The sequence below is a fragment of the Vombatus ursinus genome, unplaced genomic scaffold, assembly GCF_900497805.2.
Source record: "Vombatus ursinus unplaced genomic scaffold, bare-nosed wombat genome assembly UNPS02014935.1, whole genome shotgun sequence".
Lineage (NCBI taxonomy): Eukaryota > Metazoa > Chordata > Mammalia > Diprotodontia > Vombatidae > Vombatus > Vombatus ursinus.
Genome location: NW_020954713.1, coordinates 4939741 through 4957472, shown reverse-complemented (window position 1 = coordinate 4957472; position 17732 = coordinate 4939741). Strand labels below are relative to the sequence as shown.

The window sequence follows — 17732 nt, the reverse complement described above, 5'->3', positions numbered from 1 at the left end:
TAATCCAACATTTCCTCCTCTCTGTTCCCATTATCCAGGGCACTTTGCAGCTGGCTGGGAAATTAGCTGTCAGCATGATAATGCATGAAGGTCAGCAGAGCATCAGCAGTGACCGAGCAGCCATGTTTAGCCAGGCGGCAGCTTCCAACCCCCAGCCCCTTCCTCATCTGCCCCTCTCTCCTCTTCCACAGGAGTGGCTGAGTCGGTTCGGTTACCTGCCCCCACCAGACCCTGTGACAGGGCAGCTGCAGACCCAGGAGGAGTTGACCAAGGCCATTGCAGCTATGCAACGGTTCGGGGGCCTGGAAGCCACCGGTGTCCTCGGTCAGTACCACCAGGGCTGGGTCCACCACCAGGGGGTGGGGAGGGGAAGCCAGAAGATGGGAAAGGGAGGCTGGGCTAAGCTGAGATACTCCCAACTCAGCCCAAATTGACTTTTGATCTCTCTGCCCCACACACATCCTTCCCAGACACATCCTAGGGGCCCAGTGCCAGAGCACGGGAGCCCAATAATCACCTGCATGGGTCAGCTCAAAGGCTAGAACTCCTACTGTGGGGTTTTCCGGAAGTCCTATTTCATATGATCAGAGATAAAGAGTTGGAAGGGACCAACCTTGTGCCCCTCAATCACAGTACACCCAATTCAAGGTCCTAGAAGCTGACTTTGCCCCTAATGTATGACCTATTAGAATGTGAGCTCCACGAGGAAAGGGACTGTATTTTGCCTTTCTCTGTATCCCCTGAACTTAGCCCCACTTAGGTGGCTAGGGCACACGGCAAATAGAGCCCTGGGCCTGAAGTCGGGAAGACCTGAGTTTAAACCCAGCCTCATAGAGAGTTACTAGTTGTCTGACCCTGGACAAGTCACTTGATCTCTGTCTCCCACAGTTTTCTCATCTGTAAAAGGGGGATAATAATAGTACTGACCTCCAAAGATTGTTGTGAGGATCAAATGAGATAATAATTGTAAAGCACTTAGCACAGTACCTGGCATGTAGTAGGTGCTTTAATAAATGTTTGTTGACTTAGTACAGTGCCTCAAACATAGTGAGCAATGAATAAGTGCTTGTTAACTGACTGACTGACTAACAAAACTGTGGGATAGAAATCCCCAGGGTAGGGTCACTGGCAGGATGGCCCAGCCTTGGCATTTGGAGGGAGGAAGAGGATGCTAAAAGAGGGATACTTCTGTTTGTTAAAGACTCCCTTCAAGCCCCTCCTCCCACATGCTGCCTTCCCTGAATACTGTTAATTATCATTATTTATGAGAGTGAAGAGGAACCAGACTGTTCTTGAGCAGCTCATTACCTCCTGCTGCCCTGGTACCCCCTTCTCCTTCCCGCACCCCCACAACCAGCCTGGAGCTTTGACTGAGACAGGCTGTCCAGCCTGGAAAGTGAGAAAGAGTCCTCCTTTCCCTCAGGTGCACCACAAACGAGGCAAGGCCCCGGGCTCTCCAAGCTCCCGGTCCCTGCCACAACGCCCCCTTCTGTCCCCCTGCAGCCCCCTGTAGAGATGGAGACTCCAGCTACAGACACATTAACACCTTGGGTGTGAAACATATCACAACCCGCCTCGATTTCTTCAACACCACAAAAACACACATTCCACCGAGGCAGTTTGGTACAATCCAAAGAACGCTGGCTTTGGAGTCAGAGGACCTGGGTTCAAATTCTGCCTCTGTCACTTACTGCCCATATAACATCAGACAAGATACTTCACTTTCCAAGCCTCAGTTTCTTCATCTTTAAAAGAAGGGAATTGATCTAGGTAGACTCGGAGGTCCCTTCCAGTTTCAAATCCGGGATCTCAAGAAGGATTTCAGCAACGGAAGTGCTTCCTCTAGTGGTATAGCTCTCAACCTCTCCAGGCCTTATTTTTTTATAAGCAACCATCGCCAAAATAAATAAATAAATAAATAAATAAATAAATAAATAAATAAATAAAGTCAGTTCTTAGTGGGCAGCCTTTGATGTGGAGCCCTCCACCCTTAGCAAGGCTGGTCCTCAGACCATGCTGGAAGCCTTTCTAGTTTGCAAGGCCCTGCTAGGGCTCGTGCCCCATTGGCGAAGCTTCCAAGAATCATGAGGAGGCACTTTCAATTTTTTTCCTGAGACAAACAAAATTTAATATATATACAGTTTTATGTACAATGCAGCATCACACCATGTAGGGCATTTACTATTATTTTATGCATTTGGATATTTTTGAAACACTTCTGGCTACAAAACAGAGCATAGAAAAATAAATAGGAATATATTGGATCCTTAAAATGTGATATGATAAAGAATATAAAGTGCTATATTCCTTTCAATACTTCAAAAGATATTTATGTTTATATGCATATCTATTTCTATACAAGTAACATCACAAAGGAGTGTACCTTCACATTCTTGAAGTATTATTTTTCAGCATAAGACTATTATCATTTTTTTAGACATATAAGATTTTATTTCTAGTTCTGTAACAATGTAATTTCTAGTCCATTCAAGGAAATTCAATGCCAGAGTTACCGTTGCCCCACAATAGGACATAAACCCACCTCTCGTCGATACAGGGACAGCCAGAGAGAGTGTCCGAAAGCAAGACATGGAGTGTCTTGTTTGTGGAATAGCCAGGAGCCCAGCGCGTGGCAAAGCAGGATTTGAACTCGGGTCTTCCTGATTCCAAGCCCACTCCTCTATTCACTGCACAACCTAGTTGCCCCTGAGCTTAAAGCTGATAGTTTGACACAGTTCTACCATTCCTGCCTTCTTACAGAGGAAATCATTCCATACCAGGATTGGCTGAAGGAATTGGGTTCCTGGAGAAGACTGGGGGGAGTACTTTCAAGGATTTAAAGGGATGTCATGATGAAGATGTGGAAGAAGAGAGAGAGGGAGGGACACAAACCACTTAATTCTCTGAGAACTTGAGGATGTCCCTTCCCCTTCCTGGGCCTCAGCTCCCCCATCTGTAAAATGAGAGGGTTGGACTGGATGACCTTTAAGGTCTCTGCCAGCTGAAAGGCTCTATAAATCCACACTATAAATCTGTCAATGAGTTGTTCTCTATCTAGGTAAACAACTATTGACAGATATAGAGATATACTTCTAGGTGAAGCCTGTCTTTATAGATAGGGATGTTCTCTCCCTTCTGAATGTCCTCAGGGACCCATTGATTTTCTCCAAGACTCTCTGCTCACCAGGAGTCTGACAACTTTATTAGCTTGAAATGAGGCGCTGTCCTTCACGTAGAGCCTGTCTTTCTCACTAGCTCTGCTTCAGGCCTCTTCAGACCAAGGCAAGGGGTTTCTCCCTGAAGCCTCCTGGTAGGGCAGCAAGTGTATCCACTGATGGAATAAAAAGAGCTGATATCCATAGAGTGCCCGAAGAGTTAGAAAACCCCCTACGTACATTATCATCCCATCCAGCCCCACCACAGCCACATGAAGTGGATACTACTGGTATTTTTATTGCCCTTTTATAGCTAAGTGGGTATCTAGGTGGAGCCATAGTGGCCTGAAATGAGGAATATTCATTTTCCTAAGTTCAAATCTGGCCTCAGACACTTACTAGCTGTGTGGCCCTGGGCAAGTCACTTACCTCTTTGTGCCTCAGTTTCCTCATCTGTAAAGTAAGCTGGAGAAAGAAATGGCAAACCATTCCAGTATCTCTGCCAAGAAAACCCCAAATGGGGTCACAAAGAGTCAGACACAGCAGAAAAGAAAACAAACAAACAAACGACTAAAATAAATGAGTGAATAAAGGTTCAGGGAAGTCCAGTGACTAGCCTAGGGTCACACAGCTCATAAATAAGTGCCAAAGCCAGGATTCAAACTCTGGTCTCTCCTGACATGAAATCAAACATGATTTCTACTGCCTCCCAAGATGGCCCACCAACTCCAGTGTTTCTTGGCCTACCTCGCCAAGAAAGCTTTGGATTTGCTGGTTGCAGGGAGGCAGGCATGTAATTGAGATACTTACAACAACCCAATAGCTCCCCTGGCCAATTCCTGCCCACATAGCAGAACGGCTCTTTGTCTGGGGGGACCATCAGAATCATTTCTCTAGGTAAATGCTGAGTCCGCTTTCCTCTTGGAGAAAAGGCAGGTCCTTGAATAATAATGAAGCCAGCCATATAAGTGAAAATAATAAAATAAAAATGACAGCTTACCTTGAGGCCTGAGAAATGCTTTTTCCTCACAACATCCCTGTGAGAGAGGTCATGCTGAGTATTATTATGCCCATTTGACAGATGAGATAACTGAGGTTCTGAGAAGTTATATGACTGGCCCACTGCCGCTGATGAGCAGCAGAGACAGTACTAGAAGCAGGGTTCTAGTCTCCCAGTCCAGGGCCTTCTCTAATACCCTGTGTAACCCCACTCTACCCTCTGCCCTAGGCCAGCCCCCCTTCCTCAGTCCTGTATTACCTTGTTCAGATCATTTCCCTTGATGTCTTCCTCTATAAAAGAAAAAGGAAGAAACTGATCTAGATGACCTCTGAGGTCCCTTTTACAACATTAAATCTATGTTCCTATGACCTCTATGAGCCTTGATTTTTTTTTGTAGGGGAGCAATCAGGGTTAAGTGACTTGCCCAGTGTCACACAACTAGTGAGTGCCTGAGGTCAAATTTGAATTCAAATCCTCCTGACTCTAGGGCTGATATCCTATCCACTGGACCACGTAGCAGCCCCTTGAGCCTCAGTTTCACTCTCTGTAAATAAGGCAGATTGGACTCGGTGACCTCAGGTCCCTTCCAATTATAAATCTATGATGTAGCCAGGTGGTGAAATGAATATCACTCTGGGACATCCTGAGTTCAAATCCAGCCTCAGAACACTTACTAATTAGTTGTATGACCCTGGGCAAGTCACTTCACCTAAGTTTCCTCATCTGTAAAACAGGGATAACCATAACACCTACCTCCCATGGTTGTTGTAAGGATGCAACAAGATCATAGCTTTGTGACCTTGGGTAAGTCACTTAACCTCTGTCTGTCTTAGTTTTCTCAACTATAAAATGGGGATAATGCACCTACCCCCCAGGGTTGTTGCCAAGATAAAATGAGATTATATTAGTAAAACACTTTGCAAACCTAAAAGCATATGTAAATGCTAACCATTCGCTATTATGATTCTGTGACCTTTACGAGCCTCAGTTTCCCTCTGTAAAACAAGGGGATTCGATTAGATGGTCTTTGAGGTCCCTTTTAGCTGTAAATCTGGGATTCAAAGTTCCTACACCACAGATCTTAATGCCTGGCCCCATCCTGTCCCTGGATCTGGGAGCCCAGCGGATTCCTAATTAAAATCTCTTTCTTTTCTTTCCAAACTTATCCTAAGCTCCAGGAGGAACAGCTCCAGCCATGGTTCACTACCTCCTGGTTTGCTGCTGGGGTTTTGCAAAGATGAGGAAGGAAAAAGTTCATTACCCTGCTCCTTGTAAATTGTATCTTTTAATTAATTTGCTTTAAAAGTTGCATTCCAGTGGGCTTTGTTAATATTCTCTAGCCATAGACCTTTAGGAAATGATTGCCCTAAGTGTGCAGAATGCATTCCAAGCCCTGCCTGGATTTGACCTACCCCAAAAACTTGGGGTGATTCGGGAAAGCAGAGGGCAGGGAACTAGAGAGAGAGGGGCGTGGAGATGAGGACATGGTGCAGGGGGCCCTGGTTTCCATGAGCTACCCCTGCGGGGTGGGAATGGAAAGGGCATTGAGTTTAGGTGAGGCAACTTGACATAGCAGATAGAAGGCTTGGCCCTGGGGTCAAGAAGCCCTGGGTTCAAATCCCACCACTGACACTGACCTTCTAGGTGACCACAGGCAAGTCACTTAAACTTTGGGCCCCAGTTTCTCCTTCTTTAAAATGCCTAGAGAACCTTTCTCAAAAATTGATGTGAATCTATCGATTTGCAAACTTAAATGTTTGTTTTCTTTTCATTCAGAGGACCGGGGTTCGATTTCCAGCTCCACCACTTCTGGCCTGTGTGACCCTGAGCAAGTCCATCTTTAGGGCCTCACTTTCCTCCCCTACAAAACGAGGGAATTGAACTAGAGGATTCCTAAGGTCCCTTGAGAGTCTCCTACCCCAGTCTGACCAGACAGGGCTCATGAAGCTCACAAGGATGTGCCCCCGGAGGCGAGGAGGGCAGGATGTGTTAGGCTAACTCACCATTCCACGAGGCACAGGGTTGTCAGGGAGACAGCAGAGCCCCGTCCTCAGGGCTAGTTTAGACACGCATGTGCTAGATAGACACATCAACCCCATATGTGCAAGGGTAAGGGGGCGGAATGTTGAAATCTCCTCTAGGATAGAGGGAGGGTGCTCAGGAGAGGGGAAAGGCAGCATGAGCCAAGAGTATAGAGAAAGGACCCCCAAGTCCACATGGGGTGAAAAGAGCCAGCTAGGGAACTGAGGAACTGCCTGGGCTCCTGACCCCTGAGCTCCCCTTCCCACTGCCTTCCACATAGATGAGGCCACCCTCCAGCTCATGAAGACACCACGCTGCTCACTGCCAGACCTGGCTATACCTGGGGCCCGGAGAAAGAGGAACACCCCCACCCTAACCAAATGGAGCAAGAGAAATCTGTCCTGGAGGTATGTGTATCCTGATGCCAGCCTGGGCTCCTCCTTGGCTGCCCCCTCCCCAAGGAAGAGGGGCTAAGCCCCAGCAGGGTGACATGGATGATGGTAAGTGTGGTCTTTTGTGATCCCCACTGCCCTCCAGGGCCACTCACAACTGGAGGCTGGAGGTATCTGTGTTTCTCTGTGGGTAGGTATCTTCTGGCAACTAGATGGTGCAATGGATAGAGCGCTAGACCTGGGATCAGGAAGACTGGAGTTCAAATTCGGCCTCAGATGCTGGTGACCCTGGGCAAATCATTTAACCTGTGTTTGCCTCAGTTTCCTCATCTGTAAAACTGTTAAGGAATAATAATAGCACCTACCTCCCATGATTGTTGTAAAGATCAAACAGGATAATATCTGTAAAATGATTAGCACAGTGCCTGGCACAAAGTAGGTGGTATAGAAATGTTAATTATCACCTATCATTTGTCATCATCCTCATTATTATCTGTGCCCCAACATGTGCATGTATCTGTGGGTACGTGTCCATCTTTCTAGTCGTCTCCTTACGTATGTGTGTCTCTGTGGGTATGTGTTTATCTGTGTCCCTATCTGTGTATCTCTGAGTGTGTCTGTCCAGCCATGTCTTTCCTCAAACCCTCCACCACCAAGCCCTTACAACAGTTGTCCCAGTCTCATCCCGAGGTCATCCATCTCCCTCAACCCTTTCCTTCCATCCATCAAACCTCAGCATCATCAAGCCTTCTCTCCTCCTTCCTTCCAGTCACAAAATAAGACATTTCTCACCAAGACTGATCTCTCTGCCTTGTAACCTCAATCTCCCTCCCTCTCTCCTCTTTCAGGACCTTGCATCATCAATCAGCTCCTCTCTTTCAGGCATATTCAGTCTCTCCACTGGCTCCTTCCCTTCTGCCTACAGACATGTTGAGGTTTCTCCAGTCCTTTAAAAAAGAAAAAAAAAGTCTTCCCTTGATCCTATTTAACTAACACCCCAGCTCTCTTCCTTCTCTTCACTGACAAAACTTTTTGAAAGGTTGCCTACACCTGATGCCTCCTCTTCCTCACTCCCCACTTTCAGCCTTCCAGGCCCACCACTGTACTGAAACTGGTCTCTCAAAGGTCACCAATGACCCAAGCAACAAATCCAATGTTCTGTTTTGGTTTTTTTAGTCTTTATCATCCTTGATCTCTCTGCAGTTTGGGGCCTTGTTGCCCACCCACTCCTACCAAATATTTTCTCATCCTTGACTTTACAGATACCATCCTCTCCTGATTCTTTTCTGTAGTACAGCAGAGAGAAAGCTAATTCTGGAATCAAAGGTTCTAGGTTCAAATCCTACCTTTTATATTCTCTGTTTGACCTTGAGCCTCAGTTCCTTTGCCTGTGAAATAAGGGGGCTGGATTAGACGGCCTTTGGAATCTCTTCCAGGTCTGAACAGATGATCTTATTGTAATGTCTGTTTCTACTCCCTATTAGAATGGAAGCTACTTGAGGGCAGGGACTGACTCACCTAACTAACCTAACCTGACTTTGTATCCTCCCTACTTACTAATACTGTGCCTGGCTCATAGTAGGCCCTTAATACATTTTTTAAAAAATTATTATTATTCAGTGATTCCTACCAAAAAGATAAGTGGGGTGGGGTGGAGAGAGTGGAATTGATATCTGTCTTCTAAGATTTGAAAGCTGTCACATGGAGGAAGGCTCAGGCCTGTTCTGCCTGGCCACAAAGGGCAAAACTAGGAATGAGGAGGAAAGAAAGGGAGCCAGAGCCAAATTTCAGCTTGATGTTGATTCTTCCTAATGGTAAGAGCTACTCAAAGTGGAATGAGCGGCCTCAGAGTTCGTTCACATCAGTAGCTAGCATTTATATGGCGTTTGAAGGTTTACAAAGTACTTTATAAATATTAAGGGCATATCTGGCCTCAGACACTTGACACTTATTAGCTGTGTGACCCTGGGCAAGTCACTTAACCCCGATTGCCTCGGTAATAACAATAATAATAATAATAATTTTAAAAACTATATTAAGGGCAACTAGATGGCTCAGTGGATAGAGAACTGGGCCTAGAGTCAGGAAGACCCGAGTTCAAATCTGGCCTCAGACACTTGCTATGTGACCCTGGGTAAGTCTCTTAACCCTGTTTGCCTCAGTTTCCTCATCTGTCAAATGAGCTGGAGAAGGAAATGGCAAACTATTCCAGTCTCTTTGCCAAGAAAAACCCCAGTTGGGTCACAGAGAGTTGGGTACAACTCCACAATGACAAATTACAGATATTATCTTATTTCATCTTCACAATCACCCTGAGAGGTAGGTGCTGTTATTACTACCCCCATTTTACAAATGAGAAAACTGAAGCAGAAAGAAATTAAATGACTTGCCCAGAGTCACACAACTAGGTTGTATCTGAGGCCAGATTTGAACTCAGGTCTTCCTAAATCCAGATCCAGTACTCTATCCACTGAACTACCTAGCTGCCTATTATTGTTAGAGGCTTTCAGGCAAAGGCTGAATGATAAATACATGTTAAGTACAATTTAGACAAGATTCTTGAGGTCAAAGACTATTTCACCTTTACCTTCATATTCCTGTCCCCTGGCACCAGGGCCTGGCCCAGAGCAAGCCTGTAATAAATACTTGGTGATAGACTAATTGATATGTATTGATCCACAGTCCTTCCAATGCTAAGACTCTGGGATTCTGCGACTGTTTTTGTATCTTATCTCCTGCCTTTGGGCAAGGATCCCATCTCATCTAAACTGCATCTCCCCTGCAAGCCAAATATACCTTGCATAATGATCTCTATATATAAAGTGGCTTAATAAATGTTGGTTGGTTGAGTGAGTGATGGAATGATTTTGTGTGTGTGTGTGTGTGTGTGTGTGTGTGTGTGTGTGTGAGAGAGAGAGAGTGTATGTGTGTGTGAGAGTTGTGTGTGTGTGAGTGTGTGTGTGTATGTGTATGTGTGTGTGTGTGTGTCTGGAGGGCTGGCTCCTTCTGTCTATAGTAATTGGTTAGGAGGTGTTTGGGGTAGATGAAGTTTGCCTTGGAGAATTTGGACCTAGTTTTTTCCCTTGGTGACTTGGGACAGGAAGAAGCTAATACAAACTCGGTGTCAGCTGGGAGAAGTGAGGAGAGAAGGGGGAAGGGGAAGGGAGAATCCAAATGTTCTCCAGCACCCCCCTCCTCTGCAGCCCTTTCTTAGAAGATGGGCCATATGTGGCTTCAAATAAACTCAACTCAGTCCTCGATGCTGAGACCCCACTGCCTCCTGCCTGAGGAGCACCAATCCCACAACCCTTTGTGGGTCAGCCTTGAGGTTCAAACTAGCTCCTTGAGACCTTTTCCTCTGAGTGTCTCCTCAGGCCTCAGACCTTTGAAGATTCCTGGCTTCCTAGCCTAGGCTCCCACAGGCCACGGCCCTCCCACAGTATCTGCCAAATAATGTAGTCAGACCCGGCTGAGACCCTCGGAAGCCAACACATTTATTAGGTGAAGCTGCATTAAATTAATCTGGAAATGGAATACTTTGAGTGAGAGCCAGAGGAAGGATGAAGCAGGCAGTCATCCAAAGGTGTCAGGAAGCAGCTTATTAAGGCCGGGCCTGATTCCCTTCCCACCTGGAGGAGACAGCCCCAGAAGGGGGAAGGGGCCTCTGATAGGTTGTGAACCTGACCCCTCCCTGGATCAAGAGAGGCCTGCTCTGTGGAGGGAACCGGGGGCAGTAGGCACAACACTGGATTTGGGTTCAAGTTCCAGCTGTGCCACTAGCTTGATTTATGATGGCCTCAGTTTCTTCATCTATACAATGGGAGAGTTGGACTAGAATGATCTTTATAGTCCCTTCCATCTCTAAAATCTCATTGACCCTTTCTCAAGATAGAAAAAGCCACAGGCAGAGCCTAAGACCATGGAAACTCAGCCTTTTTGGTTCAGTAGAAAGAGGTCTAGACCTAGGTTCAGATCCTGACTCTGCCATTTACTACCTGTGTGACCTGGGGAGAATCACCTAACCTCTCTGGCCTTCAATTTCCTCAACTGTAAAATGAGAGGTATTGAATTGATCAAAGGTCCCTTACAACTCTAAGCCTATGATCCTCTTAGGAAGAGAATGAATGAATAAGCATTTGTTAAACACATTATGTATCAGACACTGTACTAGGCACTGAGCAGACAAATACAAGCAAACAAGATAGCCCCTGACCTCAGAGAGCTTACATTCTAATAGAAGAAGACATCACATGTAGGAGAGTGGTAGGAGCATTTTGGACTGGGAGGTTAGAGGAATTGGAGTCATTGGGCCTTTGACTAATATGACCCAATGGGATGTTCTGCCTCAGGAGGTAAAAGGTTCCCCTCATTAGAGAGGAAAATAGATTCTCCTTCATTGCCCAAAGAATTTAGAGTCTGAGGACCTGGATTAAAATCTAGTTCCGTCCCTTCGCCCCCGGGTAAGATGTAGATTAAATCAACAACCCCATTAAGCCTCAGTCACAGACTGAGATACCCCTCACCCCTCCCTGTGCTCACACCCAGACTAACAAGAAATATATAAATTTCATAGATTTATAGATGATTACAGATGGAAGGAACTTTAGAAGTCATCTTTCTCTTTTTTATTTTTTAAATGGTATTTTATCTTTTCCGTAATTACACATTAAAACAATTTCTGACATTTTCTTTTAAGTTTTGAGTTCCAAAGCCTATCCCTCCCTACTCCCCGAGACAATCTGATGTGGGTAAGGGAAGAACTTAGGACCAAACAAGATACAGAGAGCATTAGGAAATGTAAGCTAGATCATTTTGATTATATAAAATTAAAAAGAAATCATCTTTCTCTTGAACCTCATTGACCAAGTTTCTCCAGCATCCTCTTCTGCTCGGCCTGCACAGCCTGATTTCCCAATACCCTCTACTCTCACCCTCCCCCACCCCATGAGAGGAGAACAAAGCTTTGGGAGGCATGTACAGAGGCATGTACGGCACCTGGAGATTTCTCTGTCCCAGAATCGCAGCATCTCAGAGCTGAGAGGCACCTCAGCCACTGTCCAGGACGAACTGCACTTGAATCTGAATTCCTTCCACGACCTTCCCTGAGGAAAGGTCATCCAGCCTCTGCTGGAGGACTTCCAGGGAATGGGAATCCACTTCCTCCAGCCGCTGTGCTTGGGATCAGCTCCAAATGTCAGGAAGTGTTTCCTCATATTTGAAGTTTTTTCCTATTATGCCTAGTTCTGTCCATGGTACGAGTCTGATTCTTCGTCCACGTGAGACAAATGGTATAGTGGAAGTAGCCCTTGATTTGAAGTCAGAGGACCTGAGTTCGAATCGTCCCTCTGCTTCTTAATACTAATTTGACTTTAGGCAAGTCATCATACCTCTCTGGGCCTGTTCCCTCAAGTGGGTTTGGACTAGAGGACATCTAAAGTCTCATCTTGCTCTAAATCTTTTGTTGTTGGTCAGGTGTGTCTGACTCTTTATGACCCCATTTGGGGTTTTCTTGTTTTTGATTTTTTTTTTTTTGGTGAGGCAATCGGGGTTAAGTGACTTGCCCAGGGTCACACAGCTAGTAAGTGACAAGTGTCTGGGGCAGGATTTGAACTTAGGTCCTCCTGACTCCAAGGCCAGAGCTCTATCCACTGCACCACCTAGATGCCCCCTATTTGGGGTTTTCTTGACAGAGATACTGCAGTGATTTGCCATTTCCTTCTCCAGCTCATTTCACAGATGGGGAAACTGAGGCCAACAGGGTTAAGTGACTTGCCCATGGTAACATAGCTAGGAAATATCTGAGGCCAGATTTGAACTCAGGTCTTCCTGCCTCCAGGCCTGGTGCTCTGTCCACTATACCACCTGGCTGCCCCATAAGATCTCTGATCTCTAAGTATTTAAAGACAACTGGTATGTCACAGTGTTACAGTTGGAAAGGGACCAGAGAAGCTACTTAATCCAACAGGTAGCTAAACAAGAATTCATGAATAAATGATAAATGTCAGAGCTAAAAGATATCTCAAAGACTATTATGCTCAACCCCTTCCTCCATTTTATAGGTAAGGAAACTGAGGTACAATGAGGTTTTGATTTTTTTTAAGTGACTTGCCCAAGGTCACAAGCATATATCTGAATCAAGATTTGAACCCAGGACTTCTTGATGTCAAGTCTAGTGTCCTATGCACTATGCCCTGCTGCTTCTTAATTCCCTTTGTCATATATCCAACAAGTGGTCATCTAACACCAACCTTTGTTTGAAGACTTCTAGTGAGGGGAGCCCACTACCTCCTGGGACAGGCCCTTCCTACTAGGGGACAGTTAGAATTCTCCACATTCCATTCCTGATGTGGGGAAGGAGAGAGCCAGAGGGAGGAGGTAACATGGATCCTACCATGAGGTGTAAAGCCAGGAGAGGGGCAATGAAGCCCCTGTGCCAAGAATGTAGGTCCTCTGACTTGTGTGAGAGGGGAGACAGCCTCAGACCAGGCCAGAGGCCAGGTGTACTCAGGCTTTGCCATTCTCTGCTCTCCAATAGGGTCCGCACATTCCCACGGGATTCCTCACTGGGCCGGGACACGGTCCGCGCACTCATGTACTACGCCCTAAAGGTGTGGAGTGACATTACACCGCTCAACTTCCACGAGGTAGCAGGCAGCAACGCGGACATCCAGATTGACTTCTCCAAAGCGGACCACAATGACGGCTACCCCTTCGATGGCCCTGGGGGCACCGTGGCCCACGCTTTCTTTCCCGGAGACCACCACACAGCTGGAGACACCCACTTCGATGATGATGAGGCCTGGACTTTCCGATCCTCAGGTGGGGAACAACCCAGGGAAGACCCTACATATAGCTCAGGGATCCCAAATCAACCTCATCTAGTCTGAGGGGGCCACAGTGATCCCTCATACCCCTGTGGGATCCACGCTAACTCCATGAGGCCTAAGAAAGCCCATGTCGACACCATATATCCCGGGAAGCCTGTGTTAACCACATAGTCTCACACTTGCCCACATGCCCAAGGAAGCCCACAACGGCCCCATACAACCTCCTTCCCTTCCTTTCTCCTGCTTTTTGTCAGATACACATCTGCCTATAAATTTAAAATACGCCCGAATTCTCTCACACACCTCTATGCATCCATGTTCCCACAGGCACGGAATGGAATTGAAAAACATATTTTTAAGCACTTAAGATGTGTCAAGCACCGCAAATGAGCACTGGAAATATAAATAGAAAGTAAAACAATTCCTGTTTTCAAAGAGCTCACGTTCTTATTGGGGAGACAACCCATAGAGGAGGCTTCAGATGAAGGGCAGATGGAAAGAACTGGCGGTCCTTACGAGGGTATAGTGAGTGGGCCAGCAGAAAGGCCCAGGGCCCCTCACAATGTACTGTTGGGAAGTAGAGATATTGATGGGCTCAGTAGTGGGCAGGATCTGGGGTGGGACCACTGAGAGAAGAAATCTTGTCAGGGTTCCAGGCCCAGAGTCCTGGAGTGTTTTCTGGACAATCAAGACTCAGGCTGGAGAACTTGAAGGTGCATCCCAGGGAGTTCTCTGGGTCTCTTCAATCAATCAATCAATAAACATTTGTTAAGTGTGTATTATGTGCCAGACACCATGCTAAGCTCTGAGGCTCTTGCTTGCATGTGCACCCAGAAATAACCCAAAATCCTGTGCGTGGAATAGAAGATCTGGCTACCAGGGACCCCTCAGCCCCATTTTAGCTGATAGGTATCTTCATGTTTCCTCAGATGCTCACGGGATGGATCTCTTTGCTGTGGCTGTCCACGAGTTTGGCCACGCCATTGGGCTCACCCACATCTCAGCCATACAGTCCATCATGAGACCCTATTATCAGGGCCCCGTGGGCGACCCCCTGAAATATGACCTGCCCTATGAGGACAAAGTCCGCATCTGGCAACTGTACGGTGAGCTTGGCACCCAATCCTGACCTTTCCCTCTCTTCTGCTGACCTCATGTTCTACCCACCCCCACAACCCCTAGGCCTCCCTGACTCTCTATAGCTTTCCCACCTCCCATCTAAAGCTGAAGCTCAGGCTCTATAGCCATTCAAACTGGGTGGGGGGGGTGAGTGATGCCAGACAGGATATGGGGCCAAGTAATCACATTGGACTAGTCAGGCTTCCTAATGAGCTCCTTTCAGCCAGACTGCAGTTCTCAAAGGAAATTCAGGGGAAAGAATGCTAAAGAAGCGATCTAGCCCCAGGGGCTAAAACAAGTGTAAGTAGTTAAGCCAATAGTCAAGGCACAGGGACCAGAGCAAAGATGACATCTGCTCCTAGTCTATACCCAGAGCCTGAGGGAGGGTTCTGTTTCAGGGATTAGATGTATTCCACTCAGGGCAGAGCCCATATCAGCCACGTCATCATTCACCCTTGTAGATAAGCTACTAGCCCGGGAGTGAAAAAAAGTGGCCAGCAGGGCCCAATGACTTGTATTCAATTTCTTGATAGTAAAAGGAGCATCAGCAGCCAGCATCAAAGGCCAGGTAGATAAAATCAGGTTTGAGCTTCTGAACTAGGGTAAGACTTTGTGTATAAACTTTAAAGAATCAAAGACAATTCAGAATAAATGGGAGGGAAAAACATTTATTAAGAGCCTACTATGTGAAAAACTTGGAAAGATTTACACAAAGTGATGCAAAGTGAAGTGAGCAGAACCAGGAGAACATTATACACAGTAATAGCAATATTGTACCATAATCAGCTATGAAGGATTTAGCTCTTCTCAGTAATACAATGATCCAAAACAATTCCAAAGGACTCATGATGAAAAATGCTATCTACCTCCAGAGAAAGAACTCATGGATTCTAAATGCAGATCAAAGCATACTATTTTTCATTTCCTTTATTTTTTCATGTTTTTTCTTCTTTTAGTCTGCTTCTTTCACAACATGACTAGTATGGAAATGTGTTTTACAGAATTGCACATATATAACCTTTATAAAATTGCTTACCATCTTAGGAAGGGAGTGGTGACGGAGGGAGAAAATTTTGAACTCAAAATATTTTTAAAATGAATGCTAAAAATTGTCTTTATGTGCAATTGGGAAAAAATAAAATACTATGTTAAAAGCAAAAGAGCCTACAATGTGCCAAGCACTATGCTAAGCTCTGAGGATACTAAGATAAAAGCAAAGACAGTCCCTGCCTTCAATGAGCTTACATTCTAATGGGAGAAACAACAAACATAAAGAGGTGGTGGCCATGGAAGGGACATTTTGGTCTGGGAAATTACAGAGATGGTGAGTTGATCCAAAGGGAAGTAGACTGACATATCCCATCCAGGAACAATGGCAGAGTAGATTTGACCATGATTCTAGATTGGAGGTGGGAGTGATGGAGGCAGGAAAGGGCATTTGCCAGGAGACCATGTTGTGGAAGAATGGCCTGAGAGGAGGTGACAGGGTGAAGCATGGACAGGATTTTCAGTGCCACCATCGTCACCAATCAGAAAAGGGAGGCCCAGGAACAGAAATCCCTTTCAGCGCGTTGGTGGTTAGAGCAGTGTGGAAGCCTTGAGCCAAGAGAATTCTGGAGAATTCTGATGATGCCAATCTAGGTCATGCCCCACAGATTTACCAGATGATTCATTCTACAGATTAGTCATTCAGCAAACTTACTGAGTGCTTATTGTATGCCAAGCACTGTGCTAATTGAGTGATTAAAAAATCGAGTGATACAAATCACTTTGAGTGTTACAAAGTTTAGCTAAGACTTTGTCCTTGTCCTCAGAGGGCTTGAAGTCTAGGTAGAGAATGAGATTGTAACAAATAATTAACAAATAATGTAACTATAAATATTTTAGAATATAGCTTTGGTCAAGTCACATCTCTGCTCCTCAGTGTTCTGACCTCTAAGGTCTCTTCTGGATCTAAAACTATGACTCTAGGGGTTACAAGACAAAGTGCTCCAGAAGTTTCAAGAAGGAAGATTGTTACCAACCTGGGGAATCTGGGAGGTCTTCCTGTTAGAAGTGGCATTTGAGATGGATAAGAGGGCATTTCCAGGCACAGGGAATGGCCTGACCCCAAAGGCACAGAAACAGGACAGCATAGAACATAGTAAAGAGAAACACCGATTTGGTTGGTCTAACTCTGGAGTTATATGAGTCATATGAGGTATAATATGAGATAAGGCTGGAAGGGGGAGTCCCTCAAATACCAGGCTGAGGAATTTTTTAGGAGAGAGGGGGGGAAAGGGTTTTATTTCTCTAAACATTTCTCTTTTTTTTTTTTTGAGATTCCCTTTTTTTTTTTTAACTGTTGGTTGAGTTTTAATATGACTCATCTTCCTGAGTTCAAATATGACCTCAAGACACTTAGTAGTTGCGTGATGCTGGGCAAGTCACTTAACCCTGTTTGCCTCATCTTCCTCATCTGTAAAATGAGCTGGAGAAGTGGCAAACCACTCCAATATCTCTACCAAGAAAACCTCAGATGGGGTCACAAAGAGTCAGACACACCTGAAAAACTACTGAACAACAACAATTTTTAACATTTTTTAAAGTTCCAAATTCTCTCCTCCCACCAATTGAGAAGGCAAGCAATAGGGTACCCATTATACTTGTGAAGTCATGTAAAACGTACTGCAAAAAAAAGCAACAAAAATAAAGAAAATGGAAAAAAATACACTTCCGTCAGCACCCAGAGTTTATCAGTTCTCTCTCTGGAGGTAGATAGCCAGGCTACTCAATGGGTAGTAGGGAGCCATTGAAGATTCTTGAACAGAAAAGAGATATGACCAGATAGGTCTATTTGTTAAGAAAGATAAATGTGGCAGTGATGTGGCGGATGGATTGGAGGGAGAAAATGAAGGTCGGAAGACTAAGGAGGAAGCAATTGCAGTCATCCAGGTCATTGGTAATGAGAGCCTGGACTAGGCTAGCTGCAGCTGCAGTGGAGAAGGTGGGGATGTTTTCTGCAGATGTTTCAGAGAGGGATTGACAAGGGTGCTCTCACTTCATCCTCACAATACCCAGTAAGGTAGATAGCATTACTCTATTTTACAGAGAAAGACACTGAGGTTCAAACAGGAATTGTGGTTTTGAGTGGATTTTTGGATGAAGTTTATTCTACCATGGTACTCAAAGTACCACAATAATTTTTCAAAGCAAATGATATTGGAGATTTCTGCAA

General features: G+C 45.5%; 1 protein-coding gene across 1 annotated transcript in view; it reads left to right on the top strand.

Moving 5' to 3' along the window:
- MMP17 (matrix metallopeptidase 17) overlaps positions 1–17732 on the top strand; it is a 59778-nt gene that overhangs the window by 28898 nt on the left and 13148 nt on the right. The window contains exons 2-5 of the mRNA XM_027844186.1: positions 192–324; positions 6458–6584; positions 13105–13388; positions 14326–14502. Coding sequence (XP_027699987.1) covers positions 192–324; positions 6458–6584; positions 13105–13388; positions 14326–14502 — 721 coding nt within the window. The remainder of the gene's footprint in view (positions 1–191; positions 325–6457; positions 6585–13104; positions 13389–14325; positions 14503–17732) is intronic.